The sequence below is a fragment of the Tubulanus polymorphus genome, chromosome 2, assembly GCF_964204645.1.
Source record: "Tubulanus polymorphus chromosome 2, tnTubPoly1.2, whole genome shotgun sequence".
Classification (NCBI taxonomy): domain Eukaryota; kingdom Metazoa; phylum Nemertea; class Palaeonemertea; order Tubulaniformes; family Tubulanidae; genus Tubulanus; species Tubulanus polymorphus.
In genome coordinates this window covers 29421773-29444645 of record NC_134026.1, presented here as the reverse complement: position 1 = coordinate 29444645, position 22873 = coordinate 29421773, and the positions used below count along the sequence as shown (strand labels likewise).

The following is a 22873-nucleotide window of genomic DNA, read 5'->3' as shown; positions in this document are numbered from 1 at the left end:
GGCTGCACGGGGAATCCTTACACTATAGAGGGAATCCTCGCTAGGTGGCGATACTTTAGGGCTGACTAGCAAGTACCCGTTGTTTGGAGTTTTCCGAGTGGTTGTCGTGTGTTCTGACTGTTTTATGGTAGGAAAAAATCATGCCTTTGATAAGATTGATTTTTATCGTTAGGTTGATACATCGTGCTTCAAACTCAAACGACATTCGGTTGTGCGTTGAGAAATTACAGATTTAGAATCGGCCGCTGCGGCTCGGCGCAATCCGACGAGCATGGGGCAGTACTCTTAGTTAAAAGTATACGAAAAACAATAATCTTGAAAAGATAAACCTAGTTAAACAACATTTCTTTATGTTATCTGTATTGTTTTAACTGGTCAATGAATTAAATTTTGGAAATGGCTCATAGAATCTAAGCCGAAACGTCAGATTATTTCTAGTTTTCTTTTCTCATTTTATTTTTTTGTATATAAAGTAGTTTATTTAACGAATATTTGTACATAATAAGATGAATAACTCAGTTTTACATTACACAAAGAGCGTGAAGCTCGAACCGTGCTTTGTCGGACGGTAAATGATTTTAACAACAACATAGGATGAAATGAGTAATCTCATCTTAATTCTCATTCTCATTTTATTGTGGGTTTTTACTTTATCTAATATTTCTTAAGTGTTAGTTATTTTTTCGATGAGCTTGTCTCTATTCGTGTCGTAAAAGACGAAAATTAAAATCCAATAAATTTGAAGACGAGGAGAGACTGGTGAACGAACAGGAGGCTACTCATGTTTTATGAAATGCCCTCTACAGACGATCAGTGTAACTGCGGTAGAGTGTTGTGTATCCGAGCTCGATGACAGTTGACAGTAGTACATCTGCTGCTTCACAAGCAGACAATAGTACAGGACATGTTTTCATGACTCAGCACTGGACGTAAGTAAGCTGCATACGGTAAGTTAATCTTCTTATCAGTCTCAAAACTCTCCTTCGACTTATCACAACAGCTGGCACGAATGAAATAATCACTTTTTTTTCATAACCAAATTTCTTGAAATGATTGACCAGATTCAGTTAAGAAGTTCAAACCAGATGGTCTGGGATCCAAAACATTCTTTCTGAAAGTTCGTATAGCGAGCGATTACACAATGGGTTTCTTTGAATTTCAGAATAACGGAATTTTACGGAATTTCTTTTGATTAATCAAAAGAAGTATTCCGATGAAAAGGATTAACAGTGAAGTTTGATTTTAGTTGTCCTCTGATTTCGTAAGACATATAACCGGTAATCATGTGGCGAAATGTTATCACACCAGTAACATCGTTTGTTTTGGGTTTACCAGCGGGGTCGGTATTCATGAGTATTGATATATCAACAGGTGTTTGATCCGAACCACGGCGCGTGTCGGTATACACGTTATCCTGATAATAATTTACCAATATGTATTTTAATGTATTACTTTGGAATTAATGTTTATATTTTCCGTGGTTTTTTTGCGGTCCATTCGACAGACAAATACTTTTGAAATGAATACATGCAACACTTCAGAACTTCTTCTGCACGGTATATGAAAAAATGATTGTTTATACGACGTTTCGTAGAAATAATCAACGCTCGATTTTGCTGATAGGAACCGCAGTCTCGTCTTGTCTATGGAAATCAAGACCTCGGAATCTCACAAGGGCTTCTATATCAGATTAATGATAATTCGAAATTTCGAATGTGAATAACAACCGTAAAAATAACCTGACGCCCATGAAAAATGTTGATTTGACCAAGAACAGTTCAGATTGGAAGTTAGTAGTGATAAACACTAATAACTCTTTTAATTACCGGCTATTCTCGACTACAGTATATACGTGGAATAATTGTCTAATTTCATGTACTATTCGGACGATGGGGTTTATACTGAATTATGCTAATGATACGGCTAACATGGTAACCGTTATTGAATGATATCTACATGAATCCGTCTGCCCCGAAGGGCTTCTTGCTACTTGTTGATTCCTAATCCAATACTACGGGGAATTGATGGAATATTGTTATTTGAAACTTTCACTGATATGTCTCGCGATGATATGAACGTACTGAGGCTGCTTTTCAAATTCGACCGTTCTATTTCCATTATTCGCTCGTTCTGATCTGAATTAATGAATTCTGTTTCATCTTGTGATAAAATCATGAATAATTACTAGTAAAAGATGCTGATAAGCGATACATTTTTAACATGAAACTAATCAGCCATTCTTGTGCGTATGTATACATGTACGCTATTTTCATGATAATATCGTGGGGGCAGTTAAAACATCTGTGCACCGTATTAAGCACGTGGTCACAAAGTCATTCTAATAGTGATATCGATTACATTCAAAAGCTGTTTAAATAGTAAAATGTGCGCGCTATAATAATACATAATTTTGTGCTAAAAGAATTGATCATAAGATTGATTATAACTTAAAAAGTTCTGCGCGATGAAAGGTCCGGCACTTAAGCCAGCTGGTTACTCTCTTAAATGTAACTCAGGTATAGCTCCAAATATGAATGACACGACATTTTGAACGTTATAACAAGCTGTGCGATAAATTGTATTCTGATGAGGGTATCGAAACGAAAGGATGAAGCACTCTTACGTGTAAAATATACAATTAATCTTATGATTTGATCAAATTTTCGTATATATAACAACATTTCTCTTTGTTGAATATGGAATCGTTTGAATACACCAGGGAGTGTATCAGTTCCGGTTATTCCGTATAAAATGCACCTTTTACAGCCGTTACCTTAGAAACCAGTCTCATATCAGGTGTCACGTGGTGGTTAGATTTTTTTGTTGTTGTGCTTATCAACGGATTAACTGTCGGGAATACAACCACAACAGCAGACGAAGTGACGTCATGACACCGGTGGAGATTTATCCATTCTGGCCATATACCGATAAGACACATTCGGCTCTTCTTGTCGATAGGATTCTACGTTTCTACCGTTATGAGTTACTGTCGAGCGAACTCCTAGTTGAAATCAGCTTATTTTCAATGTTTTAACTGTAGATTCAATTCTAACACAGAACTATAGAACTTGATCTAGCAAAATATAATATATATATATATATATATATATATATATATATATATATATATATATATATATATATATATATATATATATATATATATATATATATATATATATATATATATATATATATATATATATATATATATATATATATATATATATATATATATATATATATATATCTGGTGTAGATCGAAATTAATTGAAAAAGAAAATAACGTACTTTTCCGACGTCACATCTCCGTGTCAGTCAAGCGTAATTTTGTCTGCGAGATGTTAGGGATTTGCATGTTTTAAATCGCATGAAGATAGATCTCTGAATTGCCATTGACATCATTATCGTCTATTATTGACTTAGTCACATCAAGAGCATTTATTCAGATGTCACATACGATCAGCTGTAATTGATCCATTTATTGATGATTATTAGTATAAATTTTACATAGAACATTGAATTTGATGTGAAAAAATGTGGAATAATCTGTTTTTGCGTGTTGAAGGTTTTCTAGGTTTTCATGTAACCAGTAGCAATCAAAAAGAACGATAATTTCTAAGATAGAGTCTATTCAAATCGGATGATGAATTTTGTTGCTCGAGTGACTGGATGCAGCCACGGATAATCGCGCATACCGGTATCCATTTCGATTTCTTAGAATTCCCTCAAAACTCTGTTGGGAGGTTGTCATTTTTTCTGGACACCGATAACTTATCATAGTTTCTCAGTTACCCTGGAATATCTCCACCAAACAGCTCCCAGTAGCAGGTTTTATCAATGCCTGGTAATACTATATCTGTTCTTACACGTATGTCGGGATATCCCTACTCTATCCCCGATGTTATTTTGATTAACCTCCTGTGGGAGTTCGTTAATAGATAGGGCTCTCTAACTATCACTCCCTCTCATCTCTGTCACTTGCTCGGTTCAATCTATTGCTACTCGACAAATAGTTTTATTGCAGTTTGACGATAGTCATCTTGATATTTCCGCTCAATAAATTCCAGGGCCTCTAAGCCACAATACCATCACTGTGAGCCGAGTGGTATGAATATCATTTTGATTGTTCATTCTCAGCTGGAAAAATGCGTATGTCATTTTTCGGAGTTTTTTTATCAACTCTTGCTTGACATTCAAACTGAGTGTAAGGAAATGATATATCTTCACGATCCTTCTGCACCCACAGTCTTTGGACTATATCTCTAACATCGCCTAGCCTCGTACGCTTCAGTTGTTGTGTATTGTGCATTTTGACAACTCGGCCCATAAGACACTGACCCGTATCGAACATGTAAGCCTGATATGATTTCAATCTCGCTGATTTTCATTTTAGAGAAACACGCTGAAAGGGGAAATACTTGTAAATAGTAGTATGAGATTTGTGACGATTACATCGTCTGGGATGTTACTGTGTCTAGTCACGGTCCTATGTATTCCATCTATAACTGTGTCAGATAAATTAGCTGATGCTATCAACGAATTACAACAAGATGTCAATAAAAGAGCCAATAATGATGGTGGAATGAGTGATTCACATGGGAGAATGTTGATGGGAACAGTAGGCACATGTGACAACTTAGAGGTATTTTTATTTGTTTTTGAAAGTTGTCTAATCGTATCACTATAAATACACACGTCGTCACATTGATGTTAATTGTCATTGTTGATAGGACCCTAACGGTATCGACTGGAATGGTGATAAAAAGGACTATAAATGCGATAGAAAACACACCTTCAAGCCAAACGGGGTAAGAATAATTAATAAACAAAGCCAATTCATATACGAAAAATGTTCTACTCGATTCACTAAAAAAAGCAGTTTCACTTGAAGGGACTAAATTCCCGCGGTTTTCTGGGTTTTTCGCTCTCAGTCTTTGTCTGGCGTACACCTTCTAGGCGGCAACGCCCAGCGATATCTCGATGACTTCTCATAGTACTTTTCTTGGTACACTTTTCTACACCTAAATTGTTGACCGATTTGATAACGCCTGGAGAACTGACTGGGAATGTGCCTCTGTGCCTGTTTACATACGTACTAAAATATCGAGTGAATGATTTTTCTTTCAGGCACTAGATCCAAAATATACGAAATATGAAAATGTGCGAAAGCCTCCTCCGGTAGGTATAACACTGCTAGACCATGGTCTATGTATGATTTAACAATGATTTTCCCAGCTCTTGGATTGATACATGACTTCTATTGGAAATCAATTTATGGGAATTTCGTATGAACGAATTGAAGTTGAAAAAATGTGGCGTCCTACGTGACTACACCTGCGCAAACCAAAGAGCTGTCCAAGAGTAGTTGTTAACCCTTGCTTCTCCATTATACTATGGTGACAAGTCATCAATAATCATCTTATTGCAAATTATAAGAGGTTTTCATGTTTGAAGTTTTACTTAAAAACGATCGTGCAAATATTTTCCTCTTCATATTGCGCATCAGGCTGTTGGTTTAAGAGGGTTAAGTCGTTAAGTCATATCACTCAATTTGTATTCATAAAAATATCGAAGCGTCATGTGTTTTGTATGTCATGTTCGAGTCTTTGTCGACCAAATTGACGCAAATTTAATTGGATTATTGATAAAGATTTTCATCGTAATTTATATAATAGAGTTTCGTGGCAGTTCAGAACAGCCCATTTTCATCTGAATGATTGAATTAGGTTTAGATCGTATTCTCGAAAAAAATCTAATATTTTCATAATTCAATTTATTCAGTTATGTTTTAAATGAGCAGGCAAGTAATTGACAATTTACCAGTATATGATAAAATCTAATGAAAATAAATGTAATCCCTTTGATCGATTATAGTCAATAAGTCTATGAACTGAAATATGAAAAAGTTATGATGTTTGCTAATCTTAGTATTTTAATCTCAGTATATAAACATAACCATTGAATGGAGGAGCCATCCTATTCCCGAAAGTCCAGTTCCACTTTGTGTGTTTAATTTTCTTTCATCAATTCACTTCCTACATTCAACAACTATTGAGTGAAATTTGCAGTAAATCAATTGTCAATAGTCGCCACGCTGTTGCGTTGCTGATGAATTAGTTTTCCTGCCAATCTCTGCAGTACTGGGGAATCTATTACGATCGTATCTGAGCGTAAATGTTCGCTATGACTGGTCAAATTAATTGGCTCAAGTTCCGCGGAATTGCAGTTTTACCTCGTTACGAATAACGACTGAACTTCAGGGTCGAATCAGCATAGTCTCAAGTGACTCCCTTCTCGCCTTCATAAATGTAACATCGACATTTGTCTTATCACGAACAATCGGGTGTATTTGCATCCTCCGTTCAACTGGTTCTATTGATTGGCGGGTAAAGTATGAAGTTTAGGTTGAATAACAATTTACCTTCAAATTATTACAGAAACACATTTGTATGCAACATTTTCGCAATTATCCATTTGGTCCAATCAATTACAATCCCGTTATTCCAACAGCGTAAGTAAAATTGTTGTTCAAAATCAAAATTTACAAATTCAAAATCAGCAACGGAAATGTAGTATGATGCACGGCACAAGTCTGAGGGTTTTCATCTTTCATTTTAGTGGGCCTCACCGACCAAACTGGCCTGTTTATGGCGAGTACGTGTTTATGCCAAGACAACGCTGGTTACACTCTTTGGAGGTAGGATGCGATGTGCATTTATCTTCCTTCGACGTTGATCGTTAATTGTTTGTAAAGACTCGACGAGTCTCGTGGAAAAGTTTCAATTTAATCTCGATTCCGCCAATAACTGGCATGGCCATGTATTTCAGCATGGAGCTATTGTATTCTTGTATCATCCATGCGCCGATCCAATTGAAGTTGACAAATTCAGGAAAATAGTTGAGAAATGTTTATACAGACATGTCATAACCCCAAACAGAAATCTCACACATGAACGGGTACGTGGTGATGTTGAGCAATCATCCTCATGATTTCAAAATTTTATCGAAATAATTTCATTATTTTCAAGCCATTTGCATTGTTATCGTGGGGCAACATAGTAGAAATGAGCCACGCCAACACCAGAGAAGCCACGCTTTTTATCAAGGTACGTACCGTTTAAGATCCTCGTTTTCGACTACGATGAAGGCATATTTACGAGTAATGATGTTTGTATTCTGTAGACACACGCCAAACATGGATTAGAAATGCTTCATCAAAATGGCCGATTTAACGGCTCGACTTATGACCGTTATTTAGATAATGGTAAAAGACTCCTCAAAAAGGCTGCTGTAGCTATTGATGGCGATAAATCTGATCCACATGTCTGTAGATATTATGAGGTAAGACTATCGAATTGGCAGCTAATTCAAATTGATATATGCGTATCTTTCGATGAAATATCAAAATAGAGGAAATACATTAATTAAGGAAATAGATTAAGTAACGAAAGTTTTAAGTTGAAATACGTAGCAATAATTGATGAGTTGTTTTGGGATGGTTTATATTCTAGGTTGGGCTACTTGAATTATTTTTACATCGTATGTTTATAGTTGTTAAGCATTTACAGGTAAAATGTTCAAAATCTGTTTTTGATATCTCTATAGAAACAAACATCATGATGATTTTCTTTTAAGTATTTCTCGTGGTTGAATTGGGAAATACACTTGACAGAGCTGCTTCTTAGATCTTCTCAGCTTTAGTTTTAATCAATTTTAAAGGATATCCGTCATTGGGTCATTTTTTCGTTCCAATTCTATACATCCTCCGCTTAAAGTCTAAAATTTGCTGTTTTTAAATTCTTGGCATATGAAACAAACCGCATAGGACAGATAGTACGTGCATAGTATATTCTTACAGAAACCTCAACTAGCCGCCACCCAAACGGCAAAACCACGAGGATTTTTCAGGTATTCCGGCCATAGCTTACTTTTAGTCGTCATTCCAATCTCTGAGTATTAGTTTTAGAAAATATATTCTTTACTTTTTATTTGTAAGTGAATTTCATTTTGTAATTTCATGTATTGAATAATGACGTAAACTTACGACGAGAAGAATCGTTTGCCCGCTGAATATATAAATCTTGATCAATTACTAACAAGAGAATTTTGTAAAAATTCGCAGCATTTATCGTCAATATTCCGAAGTGTCATGAGTGATACTTGATTTACATGACAAAATATCGATCCTTGATGTCTATATCAACAAATCAAAGCTTATCATCCGCAGTTAAATGTTTGATGATGAGAACTACTGCTATTCCTCTTCTCGGCGTTGAATTTTTCGTTTTTAATCAATTTTGAGAGTTTTCCGATAAAAGTTTCGCCTCTCAATTCGCTCAAAACCATTTTAGAATCCCAGTATAATTCATATGTATATAAGTTATAGGTTATCTTCTCTCTGTTGACAATAATTTATTAGCATGTCTTTATATATGCAGTATTAGTGAATATATACTATTTCACATATGGCAACGATGATTGGCTGAGCTGGTCTCAGATGTGCTGTGTTTTGATTTTTGAACCAGAAGTACCAGTAGATGTATATGTATTATCTTCATCTATATATATTTAACGAAACAAAATTTGTTTGACAAAAAATGTAACAAAAATGACTAATACTTCCATCGTTGTATTCTATTTCAGTCCCTGTCTGGATCCAAATAAAATCAGGCAACTGGAGAAGCAGAACTACGCGTTCAAACCAATTAAAATCTACCCGTGGTATCGGAATTTTCACAATACACCAAATCGGCAGAATTTTGCGCATCAAAAGCAAATAATTCCAAATCATATCCAAAACAAGATACCTTTACGAGATTCGCCAAATCATGCCACGCAGAATGGACGAAACACGCTTGTGAATATCATTCCAGGGGCTACGTCCAATCTCGTCAGGAATAAATTTCAAAACTCTCCGCCGTCAGCAACGCATCGAACCTAAATATAGGACTATAGTTCGTTCAGGTTTAAAAGGCAGCTGTAGTGCCACATTTAGTATTAAAGAAATTATGAAGTAAAAATTTGTGAAATGCTCCATGCAACGAATATCGTGTATGAATGTCGTGCCATTTAGTTTTTGTTTGTTTACATATTCCAATTCTCTATAATCTGTTGTAGACAGAATCAGTTATTATCAAAATTCAATTGCATACGGAATGTAATGTGTAAATACAATGTGTGTTGAGTAGATTCTCTTCCTGGTTTGAGTTCTACGTAAAGCAGACGAACGTCGATGGCCATTTCATCAGCTCCTCGATTTTTTTCGTTCTCTACTCGGATATTATATATCTTCTTCTCGACTTTTTCGTTAGTTATTTTTCAGGAACTTTTCTCCCCTGATTGGATCCGATACTTTTTGGATGTTTTGAATGTTGTTACTCGAATATCATATTGTTATCGAATGAATGAATTCGTTATTAATTGCTTTTGATTCAATAAATAATAACAATTGTTAAAAATTCTGCCAAACCTATCTTCTCGTTCTTTATGATTTTTGTGGTCTATTTAGTTCCGAAAAACTATCCCAGGATTACTTTTAATCAATTTCCACTTTCTAATCATTATCACTCACTTTTTGAAACGGAATGTATACCATGTAACTTTTCTATATGAGAGTATGTCTGATGATGACAGCCAAAGATTAACAGAATCGATTCGGACAAAACATATGTCCACTCTTCCTGGCATTTATTGTGAAATTACCTACTTACTCCCTCACTCAGTCTCTTCAACCTCTGAATTCAAATTATATGCTGATACATTTACCAAGCTCCATTTTAAGTATGAAATTTCCTCCATTTGATACAGTATATCCAATGAACCCGAAAGATGAAATCAAGAGTTTGTTTCACTGAAGGCCTCCAACAGGTTTTAAATACATTTATTTTTCTCATTTGTACAAAACAATGACAGACAACAACGTCCATTATCAACGTAAATTAGGATTTCTTCTTTTTCTTTGTTGTTGAGTTTGTTTTTAATACGTTCAGAGACTTATTTTCAATTGTGGCCGCTCTTGAAATCACTTGCGATTCGACATTTTGACTAATCGTTTTGGAAATTGCCTGAAAATAGAAACAGTAATTATATACAGATTTCACTAAAGGAATAGTCGTATATCTTACACAGATTTGTAATATCATTTGACACTATTTGATAGTACTAACCTCTTTTAACTTAGCACCATCGATGTGTCTTGGTTTCTTCGGCTTCAGAATATGAGCTGTAAAAATGAAATGAGAATTGTAAGAATGGATTTGAGATACTTTCTTGATTTATACATCGACTCATAAATCGTTTTAGCTGGTCAACATAATATCTTGATGCCATCCATTTTCCAATATCTTTCGTAGAATTCTTACGAACTTTAACAACATTAATCAATAACCTGTATGTGGTCTCACGATAGGACATACCACAGGTATAAGCTCGTGCGATTATAAAAGTTGACCACCAACGAGTAGATAACTAACTACCTAATATTAGACCCTCTAGTGCTGTGGTGTGTGGGGTTAGCGTTAATAAAGAATAGTCTTATTGTATGGTTAGATTAGGTACAAAACCACTAAGAACACCTGATTGATAAACTGCAATGGCTCCTATTGTTAATTTTTATTGGTTTATCTTAAAATAGGATAAGGAAGTAAAAAAAGGAAGTAAAAATTAACAAAAGTGACAAAAACACTTACGTCCTTTCTTTAATTTTGGTATTTTGCGCGGCCCTGATTTTTGCTTCGTACCACTTGGTAGTTGGGCTTTAACTTTGATCTTTCCTTGAGGCATTATGAAGCCAAATGTGAATCAACACGAGTACCTAATTTAAAAAATTAAAATCAGTGAGTTTCTGATAATCTACCGGTGCACCCCCTTGTGGTATAAATTTGTCCCTGACGGCAGCACCAGTCGGCTAAATGTTTTTATCACCGCCGTTTTCTTTTGTTCATTTGATCTAATCGCCTTAGGTAGGCATGCAACTAAACTTTGTGCCACATATTGATCAGAATTGGATCAACTTGCTAAGCTCTCTTGTAGGACAATTTCTTGACAAAACGTTTCACAAAATTGTCCGGCCGGTCATGTTCCGCGCCAGTGGGTTGTCAGAACTTGACCGTTAAGTGCTGCCGCTATGTATATCATTGACGGTAAATATATGAACTAACCCGATAGCCCATTATTCCAACTGTGGCATGCGGGGATTAAATTAGTTCACATATTCGCCGCAAACGTTATATCTAGGGGCAGCACGTGACGGTTAGAATATTGCTAAATTTGTTCTTTTTCGACATTTCTTTGTAACTGTTTTTACATGATAATTCCTGTATCCTCAATGTATCACTGTAATGTGGTTTGAGTTGTAAAATAAGTTCAAGTTCAAGACCGATTATGCTACTGTGGCAGTAATAAATGTGCGAGTAATAAATGTTCAGTGGGCTGCGTCCGATGAAAAATTCATAGACTTTAGTCTTCATGAATTTTTGCTGGTACTATTTTGTTTGAAACGTATAATTCTATCAACGCTGAAGCTTTATCAAAAGAAGAATCTGCTTTTCAAAAGGGCTTTGAGTCACTTTCAATAATTGCAGATAGAGATTGTTGATCACTTCACCGATCCGCTCAACTCAAACGATCCCTAATCAGAAATAAAAGCAAAACACCTGATAAATGTATCTTAATTATAACTTTCAAATGAAAGGAGTTTTTATTAGTCTGTAGAAATTCTGGCCACAGAAACGTGCGACATACATTACGTTCAGACACATTACAAAATAAAGTTTTAATGTCTGGAATAAGAAAATGTATTCTCCCCTTTAAAAAAGGCAGTGATTCAAATATATTCTAACAATACCAAATAGCTCGAAAACAGGAGATTACAAACTAAAATCATTCCAGAAGTTTGATTACGGAATAAATACAAAATATTCAGAATTCATGGGTTCTGAGTAGATTCGATCTAGCTTCATCTCACATGTAGGTAGATGCTGCCATCTTGTGTTGAAATCTATAACTATCTAGCCCAAGTTACAGGGGTGATATAATGTCAGAAACAGATCATTTTGTCTACTTCCAAGAACAATTCATACAATTTTGATACTAATAAAAATCAAAATCGAACCCATGAACTCGGAATAGACAAAGAGAAAGAGAGAGATTCACAGTTGTAATCACTGTTACAGAAAGGGCCCCCGAGTTTGAGAAACTAATATAGCATGTATTACTGTATACAATCTCTGTATAACAGTTAAATATTCAACAATAAATACTAAATCGACTACATACATGTTCTCTAGAAATTCAAGCCTCTTACACAGTGGTCAATTCACTCAACACAACAAACATTAATTTCACTGAATATAAACGATTACCCATTAATTTACTGTAAGGATTCTATTTTTCCTTCGTCATAATTTCAACTCAAGAAGAGAAAGTGTGGGTTTAGTTAATCCACCACTGTATATATAGAACCTGTCAGTTTTCTGTTTATATAAATAGGACCAGGATCAACTAACTAACTGTACATACAACAAATTAATTATTTACTCATGAAATAACTCAGATCTTAAGTTTACTTATTTTACATTTTTTATAAAAGTTCACGTAGGTCAAACGACTGACCTATATTATTATACAGTTAATTCTAACAGCTGTCAAATTCTCTCTGACTCGCACTTCACTATTGCACATGGGAAACCGACCACGTCTATATCGACCAGGCTGTTGTAGTAATCCACCAGGTGTCTCTACTAGTCTCCCTCTCCGAGAGTATGTGCGTTCTTGACGTTATCGCACGCCAACAATGCATCGACGTGCACCGCGGGCGTGTTGCTATGGACACTGCGCGATAATCCATCCGTTGTATCGTATACTGGCAAGGTAAAATATGTTATCCATTTTTGATTTCTCAGTCTTTCTTATCTTCGGTAGAGTTCGGAGGATTAGGAGGTTGGGGAGTTTTACTATCTGGAGGCGGTTGTCCCCACGGTCCGGACTTCAACGCCGCTGAACTGTGGTAATTATTAGGATCGTCATCTCCATTGTTCGGTTCGTACTGCGTATTCTCGAGACGTGTTATTAATCGTTCGTCCTCATCGCCGAACTCCCCTCCCATCAACGTCGGTTCCCCAACCACCATTACATCCTGAAAACATGTACAACATGTACATATTAGTTCACAACATGACCACTAGATGGCAAACTAGGTGTTCTCTTTGTTATTATCATTTTCTAATCGTGTTATTAGGCGTATATCCTCATCAGTACTGTCCCCACCCATAAGTGTTGGTTCCCCAACTACCATAACATCCTGAAAAAATAAATATACTGTACTACTATTTTGGGATATTTACAAGTATGGATTCAGCAACCCATGAAAGCCAGCCATCAGCCATTCTATACAATCTAAACACCATATACACTAAGTAATCTACCAAAGTGTCAAATGTTCAGACAAACAGTTGACATTTGAAATGATTAAAATGCTTAAGTTTCTTCTACTGATTTCATTAAGAAGCTGATGACAAACTAACACCATCAACGTACACAGTTATATAATCTTTTAGATAATAGCTTTAGATGAAAATACATCACCAGTTTACACAGACAGGTCGTGTGTTAACGTGATACACTAACAAAACGAACCAGTTCTATAGATTAGATCTATTCTTAACTTTAACCCAAGGGTTTTTCACCAAATGATTTGTCAATTGAATTAATTCTAGATAGGAAAATTACAGGTAATCTATAAAACTGGCCCCAGGAGGATGAAGGGGATACCTACCCATTCATCCCATTAAGAGATATTTTTGACCCACAGATGATACAAAGGGGTGGGGAAAGGCTGGTACATGTTTGGGTTGATACTTACACCAGGTACTGATGATGAGATATTAAATGAAGCCGATTGTGGTCCTGGAGATCGCTTTTGTTTACCGCCACTATTACCAACACTATTCACTGATGCGTTCGTGCTCGCTGATGATTTACGTTTTCTACGTTTATTCGGTTGACGTTGACTTTCTGTAATCAAATGATATCAAAATTTGCATTGAATTTCGTATCAAATTGAACAGGAAACCGAGTTCTGACCAAACTAAATGGTTTTAGTGTTTAAACTCCATAAGATAAACACTTGCAAATAAAAATTGTCAAGACATAATTTTGTTGGGAAATTATCTTAATGTGTTTAAAAGGGAAAATTGAAAACTTTGGAAAGAATATTAACCAAAATGTTGTATCTTGTGAATTATTTTCAATCGATCCATATTACAGTAATCGATATTTCATAAGTCAAAAAATGTAAAAATAATAAAAATGTTGATGATAGATAGCACACCTTTACCTGGCGGAGCTACCATTCTCTGCCATTTTTGAAATAACGTCGTTTTGAGACAGTCTCGAGGATTTAAACCGTACGCCTTGTGCCTTGACATCAGTTCTTGCATTGGTTCTAATATAACACATAACTATCGAACAGAGAAAATAATACAATTAAGAAGTTTCTACTTAAAATTCAACTTATCGTCTACAATCGGAAATTTCCATGGCTCTTTATTCAGCTCATCTGAAAAGCAATCGAAAATCTGTACTCACTCTTAGAAAATTTAAAGTATAATTTGTTAATCCTTGTCGCGTGATGTTTTTTGAGAGCTGTTCAACCATCGCTGGATCCTGCTGTAAACATCAAAACAAAAAACAATTAAGTATAAGTTTAGCCAGTTATACAGTATCAGGGCTCAGATTGATCAACTCAGTGAATTTTCAGATTTTTCATATCTTAACTATTGGTTTTTTCACAACACCAGGATTTTTCACATAATATTTCATGATTTTTGCACATTTTTCTATGTCAAGGTACAATGACATAAGCAGTTACTGAACAATATCGGGACAGATTGAAATAAAATTCTTAAAACTTAACCCAACTTATGCATAAATTCTCACCTCCTCAGAAAATGACAAAGAAAGGAGATAAAAACATTTTGCTATACACTTTTCTTAGATTTTTCACCATTTTCATGATTTTATTTTTTCACAATTTCTTGAAACAGACATCAATTATTCACATCAATCTGACCCCTGAGTATGGATTCAACGAGCATTATTTGTTTTATCTATAAAACAATTCGTATAGGAAATGATGAGGGAAATATAAGAAAAACAACGTACATGTACCTGCATGGCTATCACACTACGTGGTATTAATTCACGATGCTGCCTTGTTGCAAAATGCCAAGAACGAATTCTCATAAGATCATCAAATGTAAATTCTAATATCAATCGGCCTTCCGTTATTACCTATATACGACAAAATCATAACTTGTTTTCGATGCAGTCTCGAGGGAAACGCGAGTGACTCGAATAGAATTTCGAATTTGATTTTAAGAAATTTTAATGTACCGGTATACAAACCTTGGTAAACATAGGTTTACCGTGGTGGGTAACCATCATAGCCTGATCGCAGTCTAACGTTAATGTCGTATTATGGAATGATTCTTTGGGATGTTTTAATATATAATATAAATCTGTTACGCCACCTTCAAAAATACTGCGGAAATATCTCGGTATCAAAGTTCTTCCTATAGCTACAAAACAAACATAAATATAAAGTTTCAGATCGGAGACTTCATAGGTGGATGGATCCAGGCGCGGAATTTCTGTAAGACCCTCAAAACCTCGAGAGCCCTATTCATTCTAAGGCACGTAACGTAAAAATTGGCACCAAGTGCGGATTAACACCCATTTCAAAGTATGTTCAAATGTGCCCTCCAAAAAGTTAGGAACATTTTCTTTGGCAATGAAAAATAAGAATATATTCAAATATGCTCCAAAGTTCAGTAATTTGAGGAATAAAACCAGAAAAGCCTTCTTTTGCCCCAAATTTTCATAAATTTCTCCTCCAATGCATCAAGCCTGCATGTGCTCATGTGGCCAAATCCACCCTTTTGAAATAAAGCACCCATTCAAAATATTACAGAATTATTTTGGACCAGAAATTCTGGTCCAACCCCTTCAGAAAATCACAGAACGGCCTTTGGGCACTATGTTTCTTTAAAGGGCACTTTCTGTGAAACAAAGGCACAATTTTGTCCAAAAAAGGTATATTGCCTGTCAAAACGATGCATCACTGCCAGAATATTCTTTTCTGATAATTTTGCCCAATAGATTTGGTAAGACCCTCAGATCTTACCCCCAGGCTCAGTATGTCTACCTAATGTTATATGGCTATGGTTTAATATTGAGTCTCAAATTAGCTCGGGTTATATCAGGAAACCATTTCTAGTGATGACTTCGGTGTGAGTTTTTGAACAAAGACTAATCGAACCATCAACACGTACTATATCTCTTTGGTCCATCTTCTAAACAAAATGACAACGTAAGCGTCGCATCATCTTCAAAAAATTCTGTACAGAATGCATCCCACCACAGATTGTCACTTTCCTGCAAATATACGACACAATATTGTAGGATTTCATATTGAAAATACAGCACTTTTCAGGTTTCAGATACGTGAATTAAAATGTAGTACTACTGCTGTCTGTATACATTATCAATACAATAGACTCGGCGTGTAATACATGCATCAACAACGCTAAATGCAAACTGTACCCAACTATATATCAATCTAATGTTACACATTGAATATAATCAGACAATCAACTCGTCTGATTTGTATTAATGCATATAGTTTCAGTAGTCAACACAGTTTTTCCATAATTTATAAAATGTGAAGTTTATGTGACGATTAGTGACGTGAAATAGTAAGCAGTAGAACTTACCTCGGTTCTTTGCTGTAAACGTTTATTAAGTTCATAAATCCTGTAATCCGGTTGCCCCATATAAGGAGTATGTCGCCTGTAACAAGGAGCAGGAGCAAATTGAGGACTATAGTAAGGATCCGGTGTCATTCCCGGATTCATGGGTCCTTTAGGGCCCGGGCCAGGCCCCATGGGCATCTGACCACCGTCTAACATGTTCATCATCATTTGACTAGATTAAACACTCCTCTACGATACGGATAAAGTTTGACGAGAAATTTTATTCCATCATAAAACCGGTGTAAACAGCAGATATACGTATTTCCCAGCAGTGTATAATATATACATCGCGCTCACTGCATCTCTGACAATCCGATTGGCTTCAGTTAACTATTATACATGCAGTATGGAACCTGCTCCACGCGCTGCCATTTGCATAAAAATCGAGTCATTGGGTAGGGAAAACCTCAATATGCTCTGTTCTAAGATCAATGCGAATACATTGGAGAATTGCCAATACAAGCCGCGTACAGTTCAATACATGCGACACATACAACCTGTGTCACTTTCTAATACGTGACAATATAATCTACGGGTGGCCATGAATGGGTTAAAAGTACACCCAGCATAGCTATATAAGGGTTAAGCGTATTAGATATGTGCGCCGAGTGATGGTGGTTCACGGGTTAAAACCCATTTTTTCAGAGTCGAATTAAGATATTTCTTTCAAAGTTTAATACATCATATTGACTCCCATTATGAAATGGGCTTTTATCTTAATAATCACTCAGAAATAACCCTACAAAAATATACGCCAATCTTAAGAGAATTTTCAATCGCGATTAAACTTTTAACTGAAATGGATGTTCGATATCGTACTATTAGCAAATCCAGCAGCTTCAGCGTTAATAATTCAAAACATTGTATTGGAATATATTTCGTATAACATCTTTAAGAAAACATTACATAAAGGGAATAAAGAGATTCTGAGTAAGAAATATTCAAATAAAATGAGAATAAGAGAAAGATGAAGCACATAAAATCTAAACAATTTGCCTCCAATCGTACAGCTTTATGTACGAATATTACTGTAAGTATGTATATATATATATATATATTTATATATATATATATATATATATATTTAACTGTAAGGATGTGGACTAGCTTATTGTCATAGAGAATGATGCTCGATGAGGGGATGCTGACTGGACCAAAATAATCAATATCTATTCCTTCATTGCGTACAGGTGAAACATCGCTACCACCCCTCCGACCGATTTAAACTCACCCGATCTATCTCCCTATCACATGGTACATCCCCATTACTCGGCTCCGAGTTTTATACAGTGGCAGCTAATGTTACCATGGTAACCATTGAAATCGGCAAGAATCGACAGAGTGAAGATCGGAGCAAAGCACAATAAAATATCAACCCAAAACTCGATCTGGTACGAAACTTATAGAAAAGTTTCGTAAATTAAGACAAAAGCATTGTAAATGTTGCCACGGCAACACATTTTGTCGATTGTAACAAATGAATTCAGCTTCGACCAAAAAATTATGGAAAAACTTATCTCACAGCTATGAAATTGAAGCATCGTTTTTTTAATCTGCACAGACAAAAAAACATATCCCTGAATCAGGGATGAGAGTGAATTTAATTATTTGTTTAGGAAAATATTATCAGGGCATTAAATAACTGCAAAACTATCAGAGACAGAAAAAAAACAGATGAATTTAATTCCTTAAAATAGTGAATCATATTTTCATTGACTATTGTATTGAATAGAATATATACTGCATAGTTGAAAACATTCTTAAACACGATATTTTTAGCAGTAAATTTAATGAAATTTCAGTAGCGGTTTCGCTGTAATGAGAGAACTGAATCTATGGTGCCATCTATCAGCAAACTATCACACTATCTACCACAAAGAAAAACCTGCTCAAGAGAGTTTAAGGGAGAGTTCGTAGGGGCCTTGAACAACCTCAAATTATTTGAACATTTTGTAAGACTCAGACACAACAGTGCTGTGGATTACTGGCATGATAAAAACCTACATTAATAAATCAATCCATACTCAGTTGACCTACACCACGTAGTATATGGATAATTACATATAATTAGATAATATTTCTGTCAAATGAATGATAATTCACAGCTTTCAGACTAAATTATAATGTTTTTCATACATAAATTCTTTATATACCGGTCGACGGTACACTTCGCTGTATGTTAAAAGCAGAACAAAATTCTTCATTGATTATGAATTGTCTTTAAAAAATTGATGAAAGTCTTCAAATCACTTTGCACGAATTTGAATAAATTGATGAGAGAAATTTTCTTGATTAATACAACACAGATGAGATCACCTGATATCTCTAATCGTAGTAGTTTCAACACAAATTAGAATAATTTGACATCAAAATAGTTGTTTAATCGAAAATGAACTAAAAATAAGTCTGATTTCGAGAGTGTTCAAATATTTTTTGGGAATAGATGAGCTCTTAAAAGGGCAGAAACTACTCCCAAAGTGGTCAGGAATGACGACAAAAAATTACTGAAAATTACCTCGACTTCAAATATATCTTTAGATTAAAGTATAACAAACTCAAATATTTAAATCCAATTCGTAAGAAAAACAGAATACATGCAATACACTATAATACAATACATACCAAGTAGGCAAATAACTGTTAGATGATATCAGAGACGTAGCAGAATGAAAGCCACCAGTAACAGATATGAAATACTGTGAGCTCATGTAACTTTTATGTCCAAACATTGGACACTTTATCCGAAGTTTAGTTGCCTAGTAACGTGAATAGCGTCTGATAGTAACCGCGGTAACGCGATAAAAGGTGATAAGTTGGTAAATATTGCTGATGTAGTTTTACAAGTGGTTACGAATAAACTTAACGACGACAAGTGCCTGCATCAGATACAGGAGAGAGGGGCGAGGAGCAGTCCCAACTACCATACCTGAAATCTCTTGTTTCTACAGTTGAAACTCGGTACAACGAACTTCAGGGCACAGGAAAATCTGTTTTGTTATAATCGATAGTTCATTCTATTCAGTATGAAATTATAAATAATCATCCTATTTTAGGAAAAAATTCCAATTTTGATTCACGCAATAAATCTGTATTATCAGAGTTTGTATAAATGAGGTTTCATTTGAATGGTTTCAAAAAAATGAAAATTGAGTAAAGTAGTTAAGGCTAATAGAAAATGAACTAAAAATTATTCTGATTTCAAGAGTATTTCGATATTTTTGGCAGTAGTGGAACTCTAGAAAGAGTAACTACTCTCAAATTGTAGTCGTAGTCAGATCTGGAGGACAAAGGTACATCATGGTGGTGATTAGAGAAAAATAGATTAAAGCGCAGAGAAGGAAAAAGAGGGAAAAGATTTAAATCAAATGAAGACAAGCAAGTAGAAATGTTCAGCTTAAATTCTACACAATTTACACTAGTATAATCTTCCAAATTGGTAAACTAGGAATTGATATATCTTTCATCAGGAGTGGATTATGCCTCGTGTGAAGCACTCCGAATTGCTCTACATGAAGGCAGAAAAAAATTCAAATCGACTTTGAAACTTTTAAAAATGTTTGACGAGTCAAAATTTCCAAGTACACTTAATCTGAAAAGTATTTTGGGTTGGGGGTTGATGGTATTGTTCCCAAGCAAATGTGCCTTTTTCATTGGTGAGGTAGTCGAGATTGGACCGTGGATCTTCTCCTGGTTATAATTTTATTTAATATCTAGTCAACAATGATGAACACAACAGTTGATAAGCTTAAGTTAGCTAAGGTTAATACAAAATATTTGAGCATAATCAGTTAAGTTAAACTGAATTTCGATCACAATCTTCAAAATTAACCGGAACCAAAATTTCCAATTATGTACTTCGATTTAAACAAAAAATGATGACTGCACATCACACAACTATAATCACATCTGTGTCTATTCATAAGTTAAGTAACACCAAATCTGACAAAACTACATACGTACAAATAAAAAGTTGGAATGATACTTACGGCATAGCCATGGCAGGATCCCTCGGTAAAGGGCTTGGCATTCGTGGCGCTGGCATCATGTAAGGTGGAGGTGGTTGATTTTGAGGCCAGGGTCCTGGCACAAACTGTGGCTGGTGATCCAGTCTGACAGTTTAAACCTGTTCGTATAAAAAAAATTCATTTCATCAAAGATTTGCACAGAAATTTTGGCGTGCGTTTTAGCAATTACGGTAAGGGCTATGACAGGATGCAGCTCATTTGACTATCAATGGCGTTTAAAATGGATTGTGCTAATAATTTGTTAGAACGGATCATTCAGAGCTTGATTTGTTTTGTTAATCAATTAGGTCCTCTATATCCACAGGTGCCAGTTAAACATAATTTTCTGATTCAGGATTTTTAAGGCGATTTTATTGAATATGATAAGCAAATCATCATTTCTTCTCATCTAAAAATAAGAAATAAGCAATAAGCTATTCCAATCAGGAATCAGTTGCTCTCTTGCAGTCGTGGTCTTAATTCTGGTTTCAAGGACTGGCCCTAATTTTAAGCCATTACTGCAACAAGCACTTGGCGCACAAGATGTAAGTCTCAAGGATACCAATCCATCGTCATTAGGAGAATCGAATTCGGTATTAACCCGGGAACAACCAGGGTCAGGGGGATGGAAACTCATTTCATCAATTTACACTGATATTTAATTGGCAGTTGTTAAAGAGATAGTTGATTATATTTCATTCAGTTCAGACTATTTGAATATTTCCTACAGGCTGACCAGTGCAATTATACAATACCCTCTCCCAACCTCTCATTTTTTTTCATTTTGTCAGTTTCTTTTCTCTTTTCTTAGATTCAGTAGTGGAGAAGATGGAGAGATAGGCAAGTTATAACGGACCTAAATTAGCAGGTTTTGTTTTTGGTATAATTTTAGTCCAGTATTTACTTAGAAAAACTGATGACTGGTGAATGTGTCGGTCTGTGTGAGGTAATGAAAAGGGGCAAAAGGTTGAGTATCTTGAGTCAAACTTTTGTTAAAGAAAGAATCGACGACGGTCTGATCGCCGGATGGAGTTTTAATCCTTGACGGCTTAACCCATTTAGCACAGTGTCAGCCGCCGTCATATAGTGTAAATAAAGTTCAGTTCAGAAACTGATTACCTTTACAACGATATTTATGTATTTGATGCGCTTGATTGCCTCAGAAAGGAAGTTTAAGTACCTCGTAAAACGAACAACATGAAATTACAGCCGCCATAGTAACACTATTAGCCGCACGGTGGCGCCACATAATGAAAGCTAGTTTTGCTCTCATTGCGCCGTGTACCCATTATTCATCATCGTCCTCATAGTCACATCCCCATTATTCAAACGAGTATTTCAGGAATCAGTGGTTTCAGTATCTTGGCCTCGGATCTGATAGTTTTGGCAAAAAATGGAATTGCGGTAACACAGACACTAGTCTGGAATTTGAGTCGAGAGATTGTGGATGATAAAGTGGAGCTTAATATATTCGGTTCAAGCTGAAGCCGTGTTCCGAGATCATCCCAATAAGGTGGAGTCGCGGTCAATTCAATTTACACTTTATTCATTCATTGAGAAATGACTTTCCTGGCATATTCGCATAAAAAACGCCGTTTCTGATATTGGGAAAGCCATGAGCAATGGAAACAGTATTTGTTGTATAGCCTACTTTTGGAGTAGGTGTGAAATATTGCCTTGCTGATTAATATAGAGAAGAGAGAGTGACGAGAGTTGACGTTGTTAGTTTGGTTGGTTATTAAATCGGTTGGTGGGACACTTGACTGTCAGTAGTGGTACCGTAACTGACTGACACAACGTAATGCTTCGTCTGTAATCGATCATACTCTCTGGGATTAGCATACCTAGAAAATTAATTATTCTCGGTGACAACAAACACTAAACAGCGTAAATATGTAGTGACCTACTCCACACACACGTCACTGGCTCCAAATGACACTTTCCCAAAAACAATTATAATGAGTCTTCAAGGTGTTTGTTTTTATTCCAAGCGGTATGCAAACAAAATCTATCAGGCTTGTGATTCTATACTATTATTTGAGCTGTTTATTACTG

The 22873-nt window shown here is 35.5% G+C and overlaps 3 protein-coding genes across 6 annotated transcripts; 1 reads left to right on the top strand and 2 right to left on the bottom strand.

The window, feature by feature from the left end:
• The first annotated feature begins 826 nt into the window (after window positions 1-826).
• On the top strand, window positions 827-9464 carry LOC141899402 (uncharacterized). 2 transcript variants are annotated; one of them, XM_074785673.1, is made up of 10 exons: window positions 827-947; window positions 4397-4645; window positions 4734-4811; window positions 5131-5181; window positions 6441-6514; window positions 6622-6700; window positions 6832-6960; window positions 7032-7109; window positions 7186-7344; window positions 8647-9464. In XM_074785673.1, the coding sequence occupies exons 2-10, from the start codon at window positions 4436-4438 to the stop codon at window positions 8665-8667; spliced, it is 879 nt and encodes a 292-aa protein (XP_074641774.1). In that variant the 5' UTR covers window positions 827-947; window positions 4397-4435; the 3' UTR covers window positions 8668-9464. The 2 variants fall into 2 exon arrangements, with proteins under 2 accessions (XP_074641774.1, XP_074641775.1); XM_074785674.1 differs by having other exon boundaries at window positions 832-929.
• Window positions 9465-9858: 394 nt separating this feature from the next.
• Window positions 9859-10878, bottom strand: LOC141900425 (UPF0390 protein zgc136864-like). The gene is made up of 3 exons (XM_074787318.1): window positions 10692-10878; window positions 10170-10225; window positions 9859-10067 (listed from the first exon to the last, which is right to left on the bottom strand). The coding sequence occupies exons 1-3, from the start codon at window positions 10783-10785 to the stop codon at window positions 9942-9944; spliced, it is 276 nt and encodes a 91-aa protein (XP_074643419.1). The 5' UTR covers window positions 10786-10878; the 3' UTR covers window positions 9859-9941.
• Window positions 10879-11700: 822 nt separating this feature from the next.
• LOC141898607 (LIM domain-binding protein 2-like) lies at window positions 11701-22238 on the bottom strand. Of its 3 annotated transcripts, none has more exons than XM_074784599.1 (10): window positions 21938-22238; window positions 20801-20937; window positions 16776-16851; window positions 16335-16437; window positions 15409-15581; window positions 15166-15294; window positions 14590-14670; window positions 14333-14462; window positions 13865-14016; window positions 11701-13138 (listed from the first exon to the last, which is right to left on the bottom strand). In XM_074784599.1, the coding sequence occupies exons 2-10, from the start codon at window positions 20857-20859 to the stop codon at window positions 12902-12904; spliced, it is 1140 nt and encodes a 379-aa protein (XP_074640700.1). In that variant the 5' UTR covers window positions 20860-20937; window positions 21938-22238; the 3' UTR covers window positions 11701-12901. The 3 variants fall into 3 exon arrangements, with proteins under 3 accessions (XP_074640700.1, XP_074640703.1, XP_074640702.1); XM_074784602.1 differs by having other exon boundaries at window positions 14339-14462; XM_074784601.1 differs by having other exon boundaries at window positions 21999-22238.
• Window positions 22239-22873: the final 635 nt, after the last annotated feature.